The sequence below is a fragment of the Piliocolobus tephrosceles genome, chromosome 4, assembly GCF_002776525.5.
Source record: "Piliocolobus tephrosceles isolate RC106 chromosome 4, ASM277652v3, whole genome shotgun sequence".
NCBI classification, from domain to species: domain Eukaryota; kingdom Metazoa; phylum Chordata; class Mammalia; order Primates; family Cercopithecidae; genus Piliocolobus; species Piliocolobus tephrosceles.
The window spans coordinates 177,488,273-177,509,573 of NC_045437.1; the positions used below are offsets into that span (position 1 = coordinate 177,488,273).

Below are 21,301 nucleotides of genomic sequence, written 5' to 3' on the forward strand. Positions count from 1 at the left end.
GGGTATACCCATTTTATACCCATTTTCCATATGCTGCCAAAAAAGCCATTTTTCAGATGACAGAAGTGAGTCTGATGGGAATGGCTTCATGGTCATGAAGGACTTTGGACACAGTCTCCTAACACCCAGACTACAGGTCATTCTGGGCCTACAGTACTGAGACAGCCTAGCAGTGGTCAAAGGGCATGTGGCTATAAGGACTCAGGCCCAGCTGGGCTCCCTCCTCCTGGCCACACAGGTCTCCATAAAGGACTGGGCCGTGGTTGAGGAGGAGAGAGGGACCCAAGCATCCTGAGAGACACAAACAGCAGTGGCCAGTCAGGAAACTGGATGCCCCTGTGCCGTGGACTCTGGAGTTGGACAGGCCTGGGCTCCACACCTGGCTTGGTCACTGCCTGCTGTGTAATCATGGGCGAGTCTGCTCACCTCTCTGACCTCCTGTTTGTCACCTGTGAGATCGGTATGACTCTCATCTCTGTCTCAAAGCTGCAGGACCTGAAGTAGATGGTGGGGTGTGTTGTCATCAGTTCTCATTATGTCACACAAGGATCTCCAGGCGAGTGTGCCCCTCCACCTGCTCCACTAGAGCTGGCATTTTTCTGGGGGTGGCATCCCATAACAAGGGCTCCTTAATTAGGTCTTGGATTTAGCCTTCTCTAGGGCTGTTCTCAGATGGGGATGATGAGTGAAGAGGCTGAGCTAGGGGCCAGGGGTTGCGGGGGAGGGATGGGAATGGGTTGGACCTAGGGCAGAGGAACCCATGGTGCTTCGGTGGAAAATCCTGGAGGCTTCCTAATATCAGAGGGAACAGAGAGAGCCGACTGTAGTTTCAAGGATTTCTCTGTCTCCCACCCCCTACACTCACACAGCAAGTCTACAAGTTAGACTTGAGCAGGGACTTCCAGGTGGCAAATGGAGCCTTTGTAGGGTATTGAGAGGCTTGGGATGTGCCTTTGTGAGGGCTGACAGGGCTGTGGGAAATGTAAGAAGAGCCGACATGAGCAGGCAGGGCTGAGGGCCAGGGAGGTAGGAGGAAAGGCTGTCCAGAAGTGTAGGTAGGCCTTCTTCCTTTGGGCAGAAGAGGAGATGCAAGCTTGACCAGTGGGGTGCTACCCTCGTTGTAACCTTCAAGCTTCTACCACATGTCCATCTCCCCATGGTCCTGCAGGCTAGAGGGGGAATGCTCTGTATTTGGGGCTGGGGAAACTGAGGCATGAAGGATTGCCTCAGAGCTCAAAAGCAAACGGTGAGAGACCCGGGGCCATGACCTGGCTTACACAACACGCCTGGCCTGACTTGTCCGTGACGTTCACGCTTATGCTGGCAGATGATGACAGTAAAAACAACAACACAGCTATCCTTAGTTGAGCACCTACTGCATGTGGACCCTACACTGACCCCTTCACGTAGGTTCTCTCCAGGACCTGACGAGGTGGGGGCTGTCAGCAGCTGGATTTCAGCCGCTAGGGGTTGGGCTCAGCGAGAGTCAGCAACCTGTCTGAGGTCACCTAGGCTGGAGACAGCAGAGTTAGGAGAGGAATCCCTACTCCAAAGCCTACTTAGACCCTGGCATGGCCTGAGCCTGTGTCTCTGAGATGAGGGGCTCTCCTCGCCCCATTACACACAAGATGCGTAGTGTTCCTAGTTGAGCCAGCCCCCTCCCCCATGCCCAGCGCCTTAACTCTCCTAGGACCCTCTGCTATCTCAAGGCACTTTCCAGGTTTGAACCTAAGAGCCTTGGAACTGCTAACATAACCCCTTAACTCCAGGGGAGAGGGTGGGTGGGTGGGCAGGGGACCCCCTGGGGAGCAGATGGATGCCCCTTGGGGTTTCTGGGTTCCTCTGTAGACAGGTTCTGGGAAACTCCATGGTTAGGTCCGGGGAAGCTGCCTCGGGGCCTGGTCAGGGTTGCTTACCTTCTCCACCCCCTCCCCAGGGGCTTCATTTCCCTCTCCTGGGCACCCTTCAGGGAGGAGTTGAGCAAGTGCCCTTGAGCTGGCACCTCCTCTTTGGTATACAGGGACATAGCCACAATGACCCCCCATCCCGTGGTCCGTGTGTCACTTAGTACCAGGCGCTGCATGGCCCTGGGTCAGGGCTCACTAAAGTTCACTTCGCTGGGTTGACTTTACTACAGGCTGGTCCCAGCCTCAGGTCATTTCCCCTTTCTGGTCTCAGTTTCTTCATCTGTGAAATGACTGTGCAAGTCTGCCCTGCACATTCTCTGAAGCAGGGGTAAGTCCATTCCCTGCAGACAGACACACTTAGGAGCTTTGTGACTGGTGTTCCAGTCCCCCAGGCCCAGAGCTCCCGTAGCCCTCACACCTGCACGGGGTTCCAGGGGAAGAAGGGTGGGCTATAGAGTTGGGCCAGCCTGCATTTCAGCCTCGCCTCCAATGTCCACACTTGCTTGACCTTGACCCACACCAGTGCCCCACTCAGCTCTGAGCCTCAGTGTCCTCATCTGTGAAACGGGAGAATCATGTTGCCTACCTCTGTGGGTTGCTGTGAGCATCAGTCAAGATGATGTGGACAGAGCACCTGGCACAGAACCGACGGAGGGTGGTGACAGCGGGGCCCCTCCCCGCCAGACTATCCTCCTGGTCACTGTACCCCAGCCTTGGACTTGAGGATTCTGGGAAGGAGACAGTGCCAATCTGCTGGCTCAGCCAGCTTGGCCACTGACCTTCAGAGCACCCAGGCTGTCAAGGCCGCCGACTGCCTGCCGGGCGGGCAGGGGGGAGTGCCAGCCAGCTCCTCGCCTGACGCTGCCTGCTCCTGCTCCCACTCTCCTCTCCCTCTCCGCGCCTGTGTGTGAGCTAATTAATCTCAGCCCCTTTGGGAAATTAGAACGCCGCAGCCGCGGCCTTCTCAGCCTCGCGGTGCCTGTGCTGCTACTGGGCCATGCCAAGACCCGCTGTGGTTTAGGGGCACTGGGGTGGGGGATGGGGCATCCGGATGAGCTGGGCTGACCATGGGTCTCCCTGAGCCCCCACCTTCTTGCTGGAATGCTCTGATCTCTCAGCCCCCTCCCTTCCCAGATAGCATCCATAAGGATGCCAGGCCAGTGCCCGACTGTGGTGAAACCTAACCCCCAGTGGCCTCTCTGACCTGGCCCCAGGGCTGGTATGGCCACCCCTTTACACCACATTCCATCTCATTGCAGGGTCCTCTTGCCTGCCCAGCTTGGACTGATGGAGACAGATGTAATTATGGAATTTTGCTTGGGAAATTAATTTGAAAAAGTTAATTAATTGGCGGTTCCGGAGGGTGGCGGGCTCCACGCCCGGCCAGTCTTGCTGACGTCAGTGCTGACCCACTGGAGATGTACAGCTTCCGGGCGGGCTGGGGAGAGGGACCCCAGTGACCTGGCTGGGCAGCCCTGAGACAGGTAGATGGACAGCGAGGAGCAAAGGGCAGACCAGTGTCCTGGCCCAGAGTCGGCACCTGGGAAGGGTTTGTTGACCAGACCTGCTGAGGATAAGAACCCGGCCACTTGTTTGTGTGTTCAACAAGCCATTTTCAAGCTGCTACGGTACACTGACCCCAGTGTCCAAAGTGCCCCCGGCCAAAAATAGACCGGTTCTTCCAAACCCCTTTTCTCAAGGAAAACCTCTAAACCGATTCTCAAAAACTTTTTCAAAGCGCTCAAAGGACATTATCGGGCCAGTGTGCAGATGAAGCCCCTGAGGCTCGGAGAGGGTGGGCCTTGCCCAGCTCCTCAGCAGGGTCCTCCAGCAGGGTGGAGCGGGGGCAGGTAGAACTTGGTCTCATTTCCAGAGGATGTGTGCCCCAGCTTCAGTATCCCATGGGCGGCCTCCTCCCAAGTCTGGGTGATAGGGGCCTTGAAGTTGACTCTTCCCAGGGAGGAAGCCACAGAATATGGCCACCCCCCTCACCCCCATCCCTCTGTGTGCCTGTGGGAGCTTCCCCTACTACCCCATCCAAGCCTCAGAAGACCCCCATGCCCCAGGGGTCTCGGGGTACACAGAGACCCCCACTACCTCCTGGACCTCCTGTGGGTCTTCTGACCACAAGCCTCGGCCAGATCAAGTCCTAGTTTCTGGAGGAGCGTGGGCTTTGGTGTGGTCTTTGTCTAGACAGGAGAAGGGTCAGGGTTGGGGCAAGAATGGCCAGGCCTGGGACAGGTCAAGGATACTGAGCCACAAAGAGGCCAGCAAGATGAGGAATGTGGGCCCTCCTGAGCTATGTGGTGTTGGGCAGGTCCCTTAGCTTCTCTAAGCCTCTTTTTGCTCATCCGGGAAATGGGGATGATCATAGATGCCATTCAGAGAGCTGCGGAGAGGTGCAGGGATGCATAACCACTTGAAGTGGTGCTGGCCCTGGCATGGGCTGTTTCACTGCCCACTGGAGGCAGGCTGGGTGGGAGAGCAGCGAGCTGACTGGGACTGTGCTGTGGCTGGGGCCTGAGGACCAGGTTTTGAGAGGGGAGCCTGGTGCATGTGTCAGAGGAACTGAAGGATACAAGAGATGGTATTTATGAGACCCTGAGCCCTGCTCCAAGGGAGTCAGCCCACCCAGCATTTACCCTCTGACTTGTTTCATGTGTTCCCTCACCTCCAGGATTTCCAGGGGCCAGGTGGGCCCTGCTCAGTTTAGTATGCCTCACTTCCCATAGCTGTTCAGGATCAAAGGGAGCATCATGGGCAGGCTGAGCTGGGCACTTTGCATCCCTGTCACTCTGATGTGGTCTGTAGTTCTGGGTTTCTTCAAGGTCCAACCCCAGTCTTGGGTTTAAGTGGACCACACCCACTCCCTGAGCATCCTGTGTGGGCTGGTTATGGGGTCAGAGGGGAGGCATTTCCTCCTCCCACCTCACCTCCTCCAAGAAGCCCTCCGGGTACTGCTCCCCAGCACTTTACCCATTGACTGAGCGCTCGGCGGTCTCTGCACAGACTTTGTTAAACCATGGGGTCCATGGTATCTCCTGTCTATCCTAGTGCCTGGCACTGGGTTAGCACTCAGTGTGGGGGCATAGGGCTCATGTGCTCCTATTTTACAGATGGGTCGGTTAAGGCCCTGCGAGGTCGCACAGCCTGTTGAGGGGCAGAGCCAGCCTGGCTCAGGTGGGTGTGGGGCCACTTGGTACCGACTGGGGTCTTTTTTCAGGCCTCAGGACCATTCCCAGGCTTCCTTAGGCCCTGCAGCTCCTGACCCTCCTGGCAGGCACTATTCCTGGAGGGTGAATAGTCAGTCCGGTGCTCTTGAGAGCTTGGGGGGTTGGTGGCTAAGGGGTTGTGACATCAGACTGAGGGTCAGAGGGCAGGCGTTTGAGCCTCAGTTTCTTCATCTGTAAAACAGATACTAGTGTTTGGGGGAGCAGGGGTAGCTGAAAGAGATCACGTATATGTTGTTCTCGCCATCCTTATTATTACTACTGACACTGTTATTTTGTTATCATCACATTATTATTCATGCTCCCAGGGCCCCAGCAGCTGCGGTGGCTCCAGGCCTGGATGCAGAGCTCTGGTGTGCTGAAAAGAAGTTGCAGTTCCTAATTAGTCGGCGTTCCAAGGAGAGGGCCTGGGTTTTAATTTTTGCTGCAGGGTCCCACCTGCCCGAGGCTTCCCAGCCCCTCTCATCCCTTCCTGGGCTGGGGCTGCGGCACCCTCCCCAACCTCAGGTAGGGAGCCTGGCCCCAGGCAAAAGCCTCCCCAAATTTCCCCTGCCACTCCCTCCGCCTCCCAGACCTCTGGGGCCATGAATCATTTATGAGGCAAAAATGAAACCAATTAAGGACAAACTTTGAAAGCCTCTAATTGCTGCGCCTGGTGGCACCGAGGAATGAGGGGAGGCCGGCCTTCTCGGTGCGGAATCTCCTTGGCCCAGGCCTTCCCAGGCTGCCCGTCCCGCCGCGGCTCAGGGCGCCTCCCGGCTCCCTGCCGCCTCCCAGCCGGACGCGGACGTGCCTGCGCGGCTCTGGCGGCCGCCTCTGCCGCCCCGGCGCCCGCCCTGGTCCCAGGCCGACTAATTGGGCCCGGCTCCCTCCCGCGCCGCCCACTGCCCGCTCCAGGCCCGCTGCCCGCTCCAGGCCCGAGGTGATGGCGGCTGTTCCTGCCGTTCTGGGGCCTGTGCCCCAGAGCTGGCCGCGTTTCTTGGGGCGGGAGCCAGGTCTGCTCGCCTGGCTTAAAACCAGACGAGCCCAGGAGGCCCTGTCCCTGAACCCCATCGTGGCGTGCAGGTCTGAGTAGGCTCTGGGCCATGCCGGGGTACCTGGGTTGGAGGCTCTCTTCAGTCTCCAGGAGAGATATACTTATCCCAGGCGGAGCAGAGAAGGCTGGGGGATGACTGATGATAGGGGGAGTCACGAGGGGGTGTTGAGCCCTGAGGTGTTGCACTGAGCACGGATCTAGTTCCTCTTGGCTTTGCCACAAACACAGTGACCTTATGTAGATTCCTTAGCCTCAGTTTCCCCGTTTGTAAACCATCAGCACCAGCCCATTTGCTCCTGAATTTGGGATTTAAGGAGCTGGGCTTTGTATCCCCCTGCCAGTCTCCTCTCTTGGGGGGCTGCTGAGGGAGTAGAGGTAACGTCTGGACCCAGGAGGGCCTGCCTTACTTCCCTGAGTCCTGGGTGCCACTGGCCAGCCTGCTCGCTGTGCTGAGGGCCAGGCAGGCCCTGGGCACTCAGGCACGTTGTTTGCTGAAACCAAATTTCCGTGCTTGTGTTTTTCCATAATTATATTAGCAGGTGGGATTTTTCCTCGGGGAAGCAGTGGGAGGGGGAGCGCCGTGGCAGTGTCCCCGCCCGCTCTGAGCGTGAGCTCACACTCAGCTCTGCCCGCCTGCTGTAATGATTTTTTAATTATGCAGCCAGTGCTCGGAATTGCTAATCCACCTCCAGCCCAGCATCCCCTCCTGCAACTCACCCCAGCCCCTGGCTGATGTCCCTAGAGTGGCGGTGCCCAGCCCCATGCCCATCACTGAGTGCCTGGGACAACCGCTGTAGCGGGAGAGAGGGTAGGTCAGGAAGGGCCGGAGGAGCTCCTCTCCCCCATCTGCAAGTGACAGGACTTGTGGCTCTCTTTGTCTCCCATCCTACCCCTAGACCCAGCACAGCTCGCACCCGCCAGGACAGCTGTGACTCTAAATGAGTTTGGGGAGTCATCAGTGCCAACATCGAGTGATGTGGCCACACCCATTTCAGGGACATGAGCCTGTCTTCCCAGCCTTGTGTGACCCTGAGGACACATGCACACAAGTACAATTTTTTGTCACACCAACACTCACGCTTTACTTCCCTTCTCCACACACACTCAGCCCCACAGCCAAGCTACACACACACGATGGCAGGCTCTGCGTGCTTCTCACACATGTAGCCTTACCTGAGGGCAGGGGCACCCTCAGGAGACCCCACTGCTGCCTTTTGTGCCCTGCAGTGGCCCTGCTCCCACTCCCTTGCCTCCAGATACCCCTACCCCATCCCCATCTCCCCTACTGGGAGGTGCTCTGAGTCCTTCTGGCTCCCACCTCATGGGGTGGCTGCTTGTGGCTGGGGCCAGCTTGAGCCTCCATCGACCCTGGCCTGGGGGAGGTGCTGGGGGCGTTCTGCAGCACTGTGGCGCGGCTCCTCTCCAGGCGCCCAGCTGTGGCATCTGTCAAGGTCAGATAGCGACTCCGGAACTAGCCGGCTTGGCCCCATGGCCCCTCTCGCCTCATTATTTTTGTGTTCCGGGGCTGTGGCGACACCTCCCTCCCTCCTCTTCAACCTCCCGCCTCTTGCCTGCCTCCCCTACGCCTCTGCAGGGAGGGCCTGCGGTCTGGGGGCTTTTGTTTTCCAGTTTTTTCCACGCTCAGGCCAGGCAGGCGGTAGACACTGGCCAGAGCTGTTGGACCTTGAACAGCAGACAAGGCAGGTGTCCCCCTTACAGCTGGGACAGATTCTCGGCTCGTGGAACCCTGGGTTGGTTTCATAGAGGCACAAACTGAACCTGGATGGAACCCAGCCCCCACCATAGCCCAGGTGCACCTGTGGGCAGCTTCCTGTTTCCATAGGGGCCCTAGCAGCTGGCACCAGTTCCTGTCTACACCATCCCCGTTCCATTAGGGCCCCAGACTCTCATACAGCCCAGAGCTCCTGACACAACTCACAGTGCATGTGAACACACACACACTGACATTCATGCGGCGAAGATGTGTTGACACATACAGACCAGAAGAACCCACAAACATTCTGTCACCACATAAACCACCCTATTCGCACACGCGTGCACTTGGACATCCATGTACATATTCACAGACATGGGTCGCACACACATGCCTCCGCTTCACCCTCAGAGGTCACAGAGTCAAAGATCTCCCCCAGCACTGGTACACGAGCCCTGTATATGCTTTAATGCTGTGGTCTGTAGGGGGCGACATCTGAGACTACACACTCAACTGGGCACACTCACAGTCCACTGGACACACACACACCTCCCGGGTAGACACGCGAAAACACACTGTATGCAGTGCTTTTGTCACCACACACAATCCAGCCCCCTGAACTCACTCCCAGGTGCCCAGCATTCTTGGGCAGTTATGCCACCCGAAGAGCTTTTGTCCCCCAAAATACTGGGAAGTGAGCTTGAGGCCTCAGCTTGCTGAGCCTTGTGTGTCCGGGGAGCCTCGGAGAGTGGGAAATGGTTTGACATGGACTGCCTGGCCCACTGCCCAGCTTCACTGTGTGCACCACTCTAGGCCCAAGAGTGCCAGGATGGCGTGGGATGGGGGGGGGTTCCAGGTGTGTCATGACAGGCTTGGTGGCTGCTGGCAGAGGCAGACTCTGGGGGGTGACCTCAACTCTGTCTCTGGGTCCCTCTTCCCACCTTCAGCCCCTGATTTGGGTGTGTAAATGTTGGAGGAATGGGGTGTGGGCAGACTCCAGGCCCCCAGGGTCTCTAGAGTGGCCCTGGCCATCCCCGCTCTTCCTCCTCCAGCTGTGGACTGCTGTGGCTGCCCCCAGGAGGGGAGCTAGATGGAGGCTTAGCAGTGGTTGGGCCCCCACCCCCCAGGAAACTCAAAACCCTGGGCCAGCCGCGGGTGGCGGGTTAGGGCAGGCACAAAGAGGGCCTCTGTGCGGCCGGCTGGGCTGCCCACAGGATTCTGGGGGAGGAGGCAGGAGCCGGTTTCCGTCCCGTTCTGCTTCCTGCGGAGGCCGCCGGAATGCCCGGAGCTCTGGCCCAGCCTGGCCCGTCTGGCCCACCCGCAGCCCCTTCCCCATCTTTTCCTGGGCCATGGGGTACAGCTGCAGACTTCTCTGCAACAGGGCCCTGAGAGCCACCCTCCAGGACCCAAGGGAAACCTAGGGGATTTCCCCAAGCCGAGAGCTGAACTGGACCTCACCCTTTAGCTGAAGTCTTCCCTCCATATGCTATGGAGCCCTGAGCCAGGGTTGGAGCACCAGGCCCTGGAGTCGTACAGACCTGGATTTAAATCCTGGCTCTGCCACTTACTGACCTTGTGACCTTAGGCAGGTGACTTTATGTCCCTGAACCTCAGCTGCCTCGTCTGTAAAATGAGGATAATAATGGTAGTAGAATCCGGTGAGAAAATGCCTGTGAAATGCTTAGCACAGTGCCTGGCAAACAGTGAGTGTGCGCTATTAGGACCTGCTGTTTATTTTTATCTATCTATCTATCTATCTATCTATCTATCTATCTATCTATCCATTCATTCATTCATTCATTCATTCATTCGCTTATTGATTCATTCATTCATTCAAGGTGGGGTTTTGCTCTTGCTGCCCAGGCTGGAGTGCAGTGGTGCGATCTTGGCTCACTGCAACCTCTGCCTCCCAGGTTCCAGCAATTCTCCTGCCTCAGCCTCCAGAGTAGCTGGGATTACAGGCATGCGCCACCATGCCCAACTAATTTTTGTATTATTAGTAAAGATGGGGTTTCTCTATGTTGGTCAGGCTGGTCTCAAACTCCCGACCTCAGATGATCCACCCGCCTCGGCTTCCCAAAGTGCTGGAATTACAGGCGTGAGCCACCGCGCCTGGCCAGGACCTGCTGTTTATTTTAATGTCCTCTGGGGAACTTAAGAGTGGAAGGGACTGGATGCTCCTTGCCCCGATGGGTCTCACCTCTTCTAGGGTTCAGTCTCAGCCCTGCGTCCTGCTCAAAACCCTTCTCTCAAATCAGTTTCCTACCTGCAGATGGTATCAGTGACTGACTGGGGCCTCTGGGGCCTTCCTCCTGAGGTCTGGAGGGTGGAGGGGATCGCTGTCTGGAATCCTTTTTTTATTCCCTCTGTATCTCTGCCTCCTTCCCCATGGTATGCCCTGGGATCATGACTCCTCCAGTAGTTTGGGGTGAGGAGCAAGAGCCATTTTTCCATTTTACAAATGGGAGACAGGCTTAGTAGGGGAAAGAGCTTGGTCAAAGTCACTAAGTTAGGGAGGGACAGGGTAGAGCCACAAACCTAGACCTCAGGACTCCAGTTCCCTAGCCAGTCCTATGCACGTATGCCTCCCCAAACCCCAGACACACAAACACACCCCACATAGGAGCCCCAGAAGGACAGTGCCCCATCTCTGATTTCTTGGCTCATGCATCCCTGGGCTAGCCTTCCCTGGCTAGCCCATCCCGTGGTGAGGCCCATCAGAAGGGAGATCCTGAGGGGGTACATGGGCCCTAATTTCTGATTGGTGTCAGCTCAGAGATCACCACACTGGGAAATGTTTGCTACAAGATTCAGGGGATCCCAGATAGACAGGGCATCATCACACCTGCTTAATCAAATTGCCTGCTCTAAATGGGGCAATAATAGGACTTCCTTTAGAGATTGGGTATGAGGATAACGTGAGATAAAGCACGGACAGTGTGGCACATAGGAAGAGCCCCATACCTGTTAGCTGTGGTTGGTCCTATGTGACAAATGGGAAAACTGTCTGGGAGGCCAGTTTTTTCCCACGGTCAAAAAATCAGGAAGGGTCTTCCTGAACCTTTGACTCTTCCAAGAAAGGAACCTGGCCTGAGAGAGGTGCCTGTTGAGGAAAGGGCCTGTCTTTATCAGAGGCATCCCAGGCATCTCACTCCCTAGAGCCCCAGGTCAGAACATACATCCTGCCCGGGGCCTCAGTGTTGGACTGATCCCCTCCTCCAGCTGTGTTGGGGAGCCCTGTAAAACAGAACAGAGTCTGGCTGGGTGCGGTGGCTCATGCCTGTAATCCCAGTACTTTGGGAGGCTGAGGTAGGTGGATCACCTGAGGTCAGGAGTTCAAGACCAGCCTGGCCAACATGATGAAACCCCATCTCTACTAAAAATACAAAAATTAGCCAGGTGTGGTGGTGTGCGCCCGTAATCCCAGCCACTCTGGAGGCTGAGGCAGGAGAATTGCTTGAACCCGGGAGGTGGAGGTTGTAGTGAGCCGAGATCGGGCCTTTGCACTCCAGCCTGGGTGACAGAGCAAGACTCCATCAAAAAAAAAAAAAAAAAAAGGAGAGAGAGAAAACAGAGCCCTACGTACTCCAGGTTTGCTCAAACCCTTGTGTCCCAGCACAAACCCTTTAGTCCTCAGGCCAAGGCATGGTTGGTACCTGCCCCGGGAGGAGCGGTGTAAGAGGGTCGGGGGTGTGGAGTCAGGGACATAGAAACGCTGTCCCTTGTTCTGTCTTTGGCAGTCAGTCTTGGGGTGACTCTAGTGGGGTTGAGGCCATGTCTCACCCCAGGCCACCCACTGGGTGCTCACAGTGGCCAGTGTGTGGGGGTGTGTGTCCATCCATAGCTGGATGTGTGCCCTGTGCTCTCCGCCTGGGGCTGCGTTTCTCCGTGCCTCCAAGACCAGTCTCCCTGGGCTTGAGCAGGGCTTCTTTTTCCCTCTGGAAACTCCCCAGGCTGAATCATGGAAATCAGAGACGGAACACCCTCCCTTCCACCCCACTGCCCGGCTTGGTTCAACCACCATAGCCTGTGGTCTGCTTTGCGCACCATCAGCCTGTCTGCCTATTTGGCCTCACTTGGAGGCCAAGGAGACCTGCCCACCAAGGTGGTGGGGAGGGGGCAAGTGGGGGGTGTCAAGTGCTGCATGGAAGCGTGGAAAAGGGTGTACTGAGCCAGGATGTGCAGCTCTGCTGGGCTGGTGTTGGGGATCCTGAAACACAGCCTCTTCCATGAGCCTCCCTGGGCAGGCAGGATGGCTGCAAGGCTGGTCAGCCAGCAAGGAATAGAGGGGGGATGGTACCTTGGTCAAACCCTGCCCTTGGTAGTGGTGATGGTTGCATAACTCTGTAGATTTACTAAAAATCATTAAATTATATGTATACTTTAATGTGGAAGAATTTTATAGTATGTAAACTATACTTCGATAAAACCGTTTTTTAAGAATCCTGCCAGCCAGGCGCAGTGGCTCACGCCTATAATCCCAGCAGTTTGGGAGGCCCAGGTAAGAGGATTGCGTGATCCTCATAGGAAGACCTCATCCCTACTAAAAAATTTAAAAAATAATAATAATAAAAATCCTGCCCTTGGCCTCAAGGCTCTTCTGCACAGTTGGGACCCTGTCAGCCTCACAGACACACCTCACGCCTACTTCCCCGCCTGCCTAGGCTCTCTTTCATGCCTTTGTCCCCTCTCGTTGCTTCTCCTTATCCTTAACTCTCAGCCTAGCAGTCCCTTCCTCCAGGAAGGCCCCAGATAGTTCACTGTGTCCCCTTCCGGCTCTTGTTTCACGCTGGTTCATGTGACTGTGGGCCCAGCTCCTGTGCACGCCTGGAAGACAGTGCTGGAGTCTCAGTCTATGCTCTGCTGTCTCTCCGGTATCATAAGGTACAGGGCTGCTGTCCGGGTACGTGCAGGGAAGATGTGTGCAAATGAATATCTAGAACATCCAGCTGAGGGCCACCTGTGTACATGTCTGTATGCAGATGGCACCATCTCATCCCAGGATGGCCCCTCCTTCCCAGTGCTTTCTGGCCCGAAAGTTCAAGATTGAACCCTGCGGGGGATGAAGTGAGGCTCTTCTAGGGCTGAGGGTTGAATAAGGGCACTGTCACCACCTCCAGTGACCTCACTGCCAGCTGGCATTATGATGTCACTGGCTTAGCATTCCGGGCCCTGGGCATCTCCAAGTCCCCCAGGTAGGGGCACTCTCCTGGGGTCTGTGACAGCTTGCTCCCAACCACGGAGAGGTAACAATCCTGGGGAGTAAGAGCAGCCTTAGGGGTACCTAGGTCACCTGCCATGGGCCACTTTGTCCGTTGCCAAGGTGGCCACAGAGCAGGGTGACTAACACTTGGGCTCTGGGTTCAAGCTCTACCCCTGCTAGGCACCAGCTGTTTGACCTCAGACTGACAGCTTGAACCTCTCTGAGCCTAAATTTCCTCATGTCTGAAATTGGCAAATAGTTTTTGTCTCCCCAGGTTCTAGGGAGGCATTCAGGAACTAAGATTTGTAAAGCATAAAAACACAGGGCATGGGACACAGTCGATACTCAGTAAATGCTAGTTGATAGGATCCATTGGTTAAGGAAACCGGAGTGGCAGCACAGGTGGTGGGGGCTGGCTAGAAGGGGGCAGGCTCCCTGCCTTCTGGGCCTGGCCAGAGCCTTAGGGTAGAGGCACGGAGTGGCCTCTACTGCCAGGAGGGTGGCCCCAGGTATGACTCTCCCTTTCTTTCCAGCTCAGCCAGTGAGCTGGAGCCTACAGGAGGCATTGGGCCCTGCAGCCATGCTCTGGGGTCAAGAACCCATTGCCCCACCTCCTCCTCAGTCCTCACCAGTCCTCCTCCCCACCTCTTTCCAAGCCCTCCTCCCCACCTCCTCCTCAGCCCTCCTCCGCAGCCTCCTCCCCACCTTCCCCCAAGCCCTCCTCCCCACCTCCCCCCCAGTCCTCCCCATCCTCCTCCCCATCGCCTCCCCACCTCCTCTTCTTAGGCCTTGGGCTACACGGTGGGTCTGATCTGGTGTCCTCGCCACTTCTCTACCCTTCCCTCTGCCTCCCTCTCCTATGGGCATGCCCAGCTGCCTTCTGGGACTCCCTCCTCAGGGCTGTTTACTTGTCTTTTAGACCCTTAAGTCCCTGAGCCTAGACAAGGTGTCCTGGGTCCCTGGGTCTCTGAACCCTGTTGTCCCAGACACTGCTTCCCATGACACTGTCTCCGCTAACCTTGACCCTCTGCCCCCTCCTCTCGAGCTCTCCTTTTCTCTGACCCACCCCTCTAGTTCTCTGTCTCAAGATTCTGTCCCCACCACCTGTCTCTGTTCTGCCCCCACATGCCCCTCTGCCCCCCAGCTTTCCACAACTTGTCCCCCCTCAGCCCCCCGTGCTCTGTCCCCGCCCATCAGCCCCTGGTCCCAGCGCCCGGCTGGCCGGCTCCTGCATGGACAAAGGGGTCCTTTGTGGGCTGACCGCGGCTGGCGGGGCGGCGGGGCGCTGGCTCCGCATTGCTGATGAAACGGAGCCCTTTGTTGTCCCTCCTCAGGCGCAGTATTTCTTTTTGGGGGCTGGATGCGTTCCTGGCAGGGCCGATGATGGATGCGCCCGCCGCCGCCCGCCTGCCCGCCAGCTTTCCCTCCCGCTCATTCCCGCTCCGCTTCAACACAGCCCTGACTCCTCCCCTGCTGCCTGGGCACTGCCAGGCCCTTCCTGGCCTGGAAAGGGGTGGCTGTGTGCCCTAGAGTAGAAGGCTGGGACCTGGGAGAACGTCCCCTCTATGTCCTCCCCTTCCATGAGTAGGGCAAATGGGGTTTTTGGTCAGTGGTCCACTGGGACCAGGGCATCAGTTTTTCCTAAGGTCTGAAGGAGAAGATGAGCCAGGTACCAGGGCCGATTTGGAACAAGCTTGAGGACCAGATGTTCATGTCTGTCCACTCTGGATTTGAAAACAGAGTTGTCCCTGTGAGCCAGTCCCCCTGTGTACCCACCTCCCTTCAACTTCTGTGACTGAAAAACCATAGTGTTCTGCCTGCAGCACCTGTTTGGTGACATATCACATCCTCTGGTCCCAAGCTCAGCATGTACCAGGACCTCAGAGGGTGGGAGTGGGTGGGCCCTGAGGAAGGACAGAATAGTGGAAGATCAGAGAAATTCTAAGAGAGGAACAGAACATGAGGTTTGGTCCCCACCAGGAGAGACTCAGGACAGAGACAAAAGCTGAGACACTCAGCCAGAGCGCCAGCCCAGAGCGCAGGCCGGCTGTGTTGGAGGGAGCTGACTTCTAATTGACCTGCCCGCCCCGCACGCAGAGCCAGATCCTGGAGCTGGGAGGAGGGAGGGGGTGAGCAGAGCAGGAGCAGCGTTAATGCAGCTATCGATTTCTGCCACCAGCCAGCAGGCCGCAGAGGCGGGGGATGCACACAGGGTCTGGGGCACAGCCTGCTCTCCTCCCCATCACGCCAGCCCACAAGACACCTGCCTTCTGCCTTCTCCCCTCACCCAGTATCTGGGCTGCCGGCATTGTCATCTGGGGCAGGGCAGATGTGCTTAGTTGAGCTGGATGAGCTGACTTGATGGTTTCTGTCTCTGATCTCACCGACCCTGGTCCCCAACACCTAGCCAGGGTCACTGATTCCTGTAGGGGTCACCAATCTCTGAGGAGAGGGGCTGAAAAGACCATCCTGGTCTTGGCCCTTATTAAGTGGGAAGGAACACAGCTATCCTTGGACACACATGGTCTTCTTGCTTCAGCTCTGACCTCTGATGCCCCCCAGCCCAGCATGGATTTTCTGCCAGGGCCTCCTGGCTCTGTCCTGGTGGAATCTGCCAGCTTGCCCAGCTCTTCCTCCCCACCCATTTCCCTCTGCAACGAAGGAACCCTAGGTGGTCCGGTGCCCACTGGGGAGGGAGAGGGAGTACCTGGCTGTTGATGCCAGCTACTCTTCTCACCCTAGAGACAGAGCTTTTCCTTTCCCCACACCCAGTCCTCTTTGGCCACTCCTTAGTCCTGGGGAAGCCCCCCTCCCCCCCACTTGGGGCCTCAGTTTCCCCCTCTGTGAATGCAGAGGGTTGGACTAGATGCTCTCTTGGGACAGGCTTGAGTCCTGTGACTAGGGGGGTGGTGGGGTTGCCTGGGGACAAAGATCCAGTGTGTGCTGCCCTCAAGCCCAGGGCGCAATGGGACCCGCCAGATGTGCGCCTCCCCCTTGAGCCACCAGCTGCTCTGGGGCTGGGCCCTGTCCTCCCGCCCCTCTCCTGGGGGATGCTAGGCCACAGCAGGCAGACGGAAGGGAGGCTGGAGAGCCAGGACTGATGAGGAAACCGCCGCCCTGCTCCATCTGGCCCAGTTCCTTCAGCTGAGGAGGCAGCTCGGACGCCTTAGCCTTGAGACCTGAGCAGAGCAGGCCCTGTCCCATGAAGGGCTGCCTGGGAAACGTGGAGGTGGCCAGAGGACAGGTTCCTGCTGGGCTCCACTCCCTTGAGGGTCATGCCTACTCCTCAGTGCCAGCCTGCCCCAGCCCGAGGCCCCTCCTGGCAACAGCCCCCCCCCCGGCTCTCTGGGTTCTCACTGAGGCCTCCACCCAGGCCCTACTCTGCAGGCCTTGTGAGGCCTCCGCCCCCCCCAATCTGGGAGCGAGGCCAGAGCACCACAGTGAGGCCTGAGTAGAGACAAGAATGGGGTCTGAGACGATAATGATTGTGGTTCGGGGGTTGAGGAGGAAGCGTGTGCCAGGGTGTGCACAAGCATGTCCTCTCACTGTGGCAGGGGACGGCTTGTCCTCTGGCCCTGTGCTGCTCGTCCTGTAGGAGGGGAGAAGATCCCTGAAATAAGCGACCTGTACTCATTAGCAAACTCTGGGTTACACAAAGGCAACCAGGTTCCTTTGCCTGCAGGACATGTCAGAGCCTTGAAATAACTGATTGTATTAGGAATTCCCAGATGAGGATTCAGGGGCCGCCTTCCAGACTGTATGATCTGTACCATCAAGCACTCTTCCCCTCGGACAGAGAAGGAAGATTAGGATGTGGGGGTAGTTTTTTTTTTTTTGGACAGGGCTTCACTCTGTCACCCAAGCTGGAATGCAGTGGCGTGATTATAACTCATTGCATCCTCAACCTCCTGGGCTCAAGCAGTCATCCCATCTCAGTCTCCTGAGTAGCTGGTACTACAGGCACGTACCACCACACCTGGTTAACTTTTGTATTTTTTGCAGAGATAAGAGTTTCACCATGTTGTCCAGGGTGGCCTCAAAACTCCTGAGCTCAAGCGATCTGCCTGCCTCTGCCTCCCAAAGTGCTGAGATTACAGGCGTGAGCCACTGCACCCAGCTAATAAGCATCTCCAACACTCTCCCACCCCAGCACAAGAAGGACTGCCTGCTTCCGGCAGGGTTTCCTAGACCCTAGCAGGGCAGATTTGGGCTGCGGAGGCCTGGACTAAGGCCTCCACCGTGCCACTTGGTGTCTGTGTGTTCATAGACTGGTAGTTCTCCTAAATCTTGTTTCCGTCATTTATAAAGTAGAGAATTACCAGCCACTGCTTCTAGAGTTCTTGTGGATCTTAGCTGAGATAGTACAAATAAGAAATTTCTCACCAGGGTGGATCTGATGCTTAATGGATGCCTGGTCAAGCTCATGGTGGTCAGGATGACAGGACAGTTGATGGTGGCGGTGGTGGTGATGTCGAAGAGGGAGGTGTTCACTGCTGCCCTGACCCTATATCCTCTTGTTGTGACAGAGTGAAGACATTTCCACCTGGACACCTGACCATGTGCCTGCCCTGAGCAGCGAGGCCCACCAGGCATCTCTGTTGTGGGCAGCAGGGCCAGGTCCTGGTCTGTGGACCCTTGGCAGTTGGCAGGCTCCCTCTTCAGCAGGGTCTGGGCCTCGGCCCCACCATGTCGAGCCTCGGCGGTGGCTCCCAGGACACCGGCGGCAGTAGCAGCAGCAACACCAATGCCAGTGGTGGCAGTGGCAGCAGTGGCCCAAAGGCAGGAGCAGCAGACAAGAGTGCAGCAGTGGCTGTCGCTGCACCAGCCTCAGTGGCAGATGACGCACCACCCCCCGAGCGTCGGAACAAGAGTGGTATCATCAGTGAGCCCCTCAACAAGAGCCTGCGCCGCTCCCGCCCGCTCTCCCACTACTCTTCTTTTGGCAGCAGTGGTGGCAGTGGCAGTGGCAGCATGATGGGCGGGGAGTCTGCTGACAAGGCCACTGCAGCTGCAGCCGCTGCCTCCCTGTTGGCCAATGGGCATGACCTGGCAGCGGCCATGGCAGTGGACAAAAGCAACCCTACCTCAAAGCACAAAAGTGGTGCTGTGGCCAGCCTGCTGAGCAAGGCAGAGCGGGCCACGGAGCTGGCAGCCGAGGGACAGCTGACGCTGCAGCAGTTTGCGCAGTCCACGGAGATGCTGAAGCGCGTGGTGCAGGAGCACCTCCCGCTGATGAGCGAGGCGGGTGCTGGCCTGCCTGACATGGAGGCTGTGGCAGGTGCCGAAGCCCTCAATGGCCAGTCCGACTTCCCCTACCTGGGCGCTTTCCCCATCAACCCAGGCCTCTTCATTATGACCCCGGCAGGTGTGTTCCTGGCCGAGAGCGCGCTGCACATGGCGGGCCTGGCCGAGTACCCCATGCAGGGAGAGCTGGCTTCTGCCATCAGCTCCGGCAAGAAGAAGCGGAAACGCTGCGGCATGTGCGCACCCTGCCGGCGGCGCATCAACTGCGAGCAGTGCAGCAGTTGTAGGAACCGAAAGACTGGCCATCAGATTTGCAAATTCAGAAAATGTGAGGAACTCAAAAAGAAGCCTTCCGCTGCTCTGGAGGTAACGGCGCCTTAGAGGGAGGTGTGTGGGCTCTTGTATCAGTCTGGCAGTCCAAACCCACCCCCATCCCCTGACCCCACCTTTCCTCCCTGGGCAAGTGTCTGGGGGATGCCCCCCCAGTCCTTGGGGTCTGGGGGTCTGGCTTCGAGACACCAGTTTACTGCCCCAAAAGTCAGAACCACATTCTGAGAATTCCATCAGGCCATAATTTGCAAGGCAAGCTGGAAATTCCAGGTAAGGACCTAGCATTCTCAGCCAGGCCCTGGAATTCTGATTCCTCTCCTGGGGTTCTGGGTCAGGTATTGATATTTCCATACAGGTCCTAAGTTTCTGATGCTCAGACATGGCCTAAAGCATCCAGTCCATGACTTAGAACTCTGCATCTAAGTGCCCTTAAGCCCTTCATTTGCCCCTCCAGGGCCATCTTTCCCCCAGGGCCACCCAAGGATAGAGCTGCTCCAGTGATGGGTGCCCTGTTCTGAGGCCTGGAAGAACCCTTGGTCTGGGCACCTACTTGACAGATTTTTGGGGCCGGGGTAAGGGAAGGTGACCATGAGCCCAGAATGGTCAAGAACCTAGCCACTGTGGGATTGGCTTGGAGAAGGCAAGGGGTTCCCATGCTGCTGTCTCTGCATCCCTGTGGCAGGGCCCGTCCCTGTGCCTCTGGATGCGGCAACCTAGCTGGAGTGCCAGGCCTGGGTACAAAAGCATCTTTTCAGCCTGCAGTCCCTGCCCCTGTCCCCGCCCCTCTACGAGTGGGCTTGACGCAAATGTCCAGAATGGTTGGAAAACAACAGTGGTGTATCCCAGCCATGGCTTCCTGGTTACCCTCCCCAACCCCAACCCCAGCCCCAGCCCCAGCCCTTCCTTTTCTGCTCTCCTGTGTACACACAAAGGCACCCACTTTAGTCCAGTGTAGACACACATGCACACACACGTAGACACGGCTGCTTGAGAAATAGCCCAAATACCCACCTCCCACAGCTCCATACCACACAGCTCAGCATAGCACGAGGCACATACCCATATGCACACCCGCCGCATGTGCTCACACGCTCATTTACGGAAACATGCCACAGCCACCTGGCGCTGTTGCCTTTGGGCCAGGGGAAGGGTCTTTCTCTCTGGAAGGATGGTTCCTGGGCACAGTGGCTCAGGAGGCTTCAGAGTCCTCCGGGCCTTCCAGCAGCCCAGCAGGTCGAGCTTCTCCTTTTGCCTGGCTGGGGTGGCAGGAGCTCTGAGGGGTGGCTGCTCTTCCTCCATGCCTGTCCCTCCGCCATGAGGCCATCCACAGGGGAACGTCTTTGCTCCAGGCCTACCCGGACCCTGACTGAACTCTCTCCTTGTTTTTGTCTCCTGCCCCCGCCAGAAGGTGATGCTTCCGACAGGAGCCGCCTTCCGGTGGTTTCAGTGACGGCGGCGGAACCCAAAGCTGCCCTCTCCGTGCAATGTCACTGCTCGTGTGGTCTCCAGCAAGGGATTCGGGCGAAGACAAACGGATGCACCCGTCTTTAGAACCAAAAATATTCTCTCACAGATTTCATTCCTGTTTTTATATATATATTTTTTGTTGTCGTTTTAACATCTCCACGTCCCTAGTATAAAAAGAAAAAGAAAAGAAAAAAAATTTTAACTGCTTTTTCGGAAGAACAACAACAAAAAAGAGGTAAAGACGAATCTATAAAGTACCGAGACTTCCTGGGCAAAGAATGGACAATCAGTTTCCTTCCTGTGTCGATGTCGATGTTGTCTGTGCAGGAGATGCAGTTTTTGTGTAGAGAATGTAAATTTTCTGTAACCTTTTGAAATCTAGTTACTAATAAGCACTACTGTAATTTAGCACAGTTTAACTCCACCCTCATTTAAACTTCCTTTGATTCTTTCCGACCATGAAATAGTGCATAGTTTGCCTGGAGAATCCACTCACGTTCATAAAGAGAATGTTGATGGCGCCGTGTAGAAGCCCCTCTGTATCCATCCACGCGTGCAGCGCTGCCAGCAGGGAGCTCGCAGAAGGGGAGGGAGCACCAGGCCGGCTGAGCTGCACCCACAGTCCCCAGACTGGGATCCCCTACCCCAACAGTGATGATTTTGGAAAAAAAAAAATGAAAGTTCTGTTCGCTTATCCTTTGCGATCTGGGGAGCCCCGTCTCGATATTTCCAATCCTGGCTACTTTTCTTAGAGAAAATAAGTCCTTTTTTTCTGGCCTCTCTAATGGCAACAGAAGAAAGGGCTTCTTTGCGTGGTCCCCTGCCGGTGGGGGTGGGTGGCCAGGGGGCCCCCTGAGGCCTGGGCCCCCCTGCCCACGGCCAGCTTCCTGCTGATGAACATGCTGTTTGTATTGTTTTAGGAAACCAGGCTGTTTTGTGAATAAAACGAATGCATGTTTGTGTCACGAAGCACCGCTGGCTTCTTGCTCTCCGGTTTTGGGGGGCTGACTTGGGGGCCGTTCTTGAGCAGGGGTTGTCTGGGACCACCTGGAGGAGGAAGAAGGATGGCCCAGGGACATTTAGAATGGGAATTTCTTGGGGAAGAGAGGCCTCTGGATCCAGAATGGGCAAGAGCAGGAGCAACCAGCCCAGCAGACAGGAGGGAAAGGC

At 56.8% G+C, this 21,301-nt stretch overlaps 1 protein-coding gene across 3 annotated transcripts in view; it reads left to right on the top strand.

The window, feature by feature from the left end:
- Window positions 1-21,100, top strand: part of LOC113219494 (CXXC-type zinc finger protein 5) — a 37,758-nt gene extending 16,658 nt beyond the window's left edge. For 2 of the 3 annotated variants that reach the window (XM_031935500.1, XM_026454484.2), the window contains exons 2-3: window positions 17,617-18,700; window positions 20,070-20,793. In XM_031935500.1, coding sequence (XP_031791360.1) covers window positions 17,777-18,700; window positions 20,070-20,114 — 969 coding nt within the window. In that variant the 5' untranslated portion in view covers window positions 17,617-17,776 and the 3' untranslated portion in view covers window positions 20,115-20,793. Of the gene's footprint in view, window positions 1-17,616; window positions 18,701-20,069 lie in introns of all 3 variants that reach the window. The other variant, XM_026454483.1, reaches the window with a different exon arrangement.
- The last annotated feature ends 201 nt before the right edge of the window (window positions 21,101-21,301 follow it).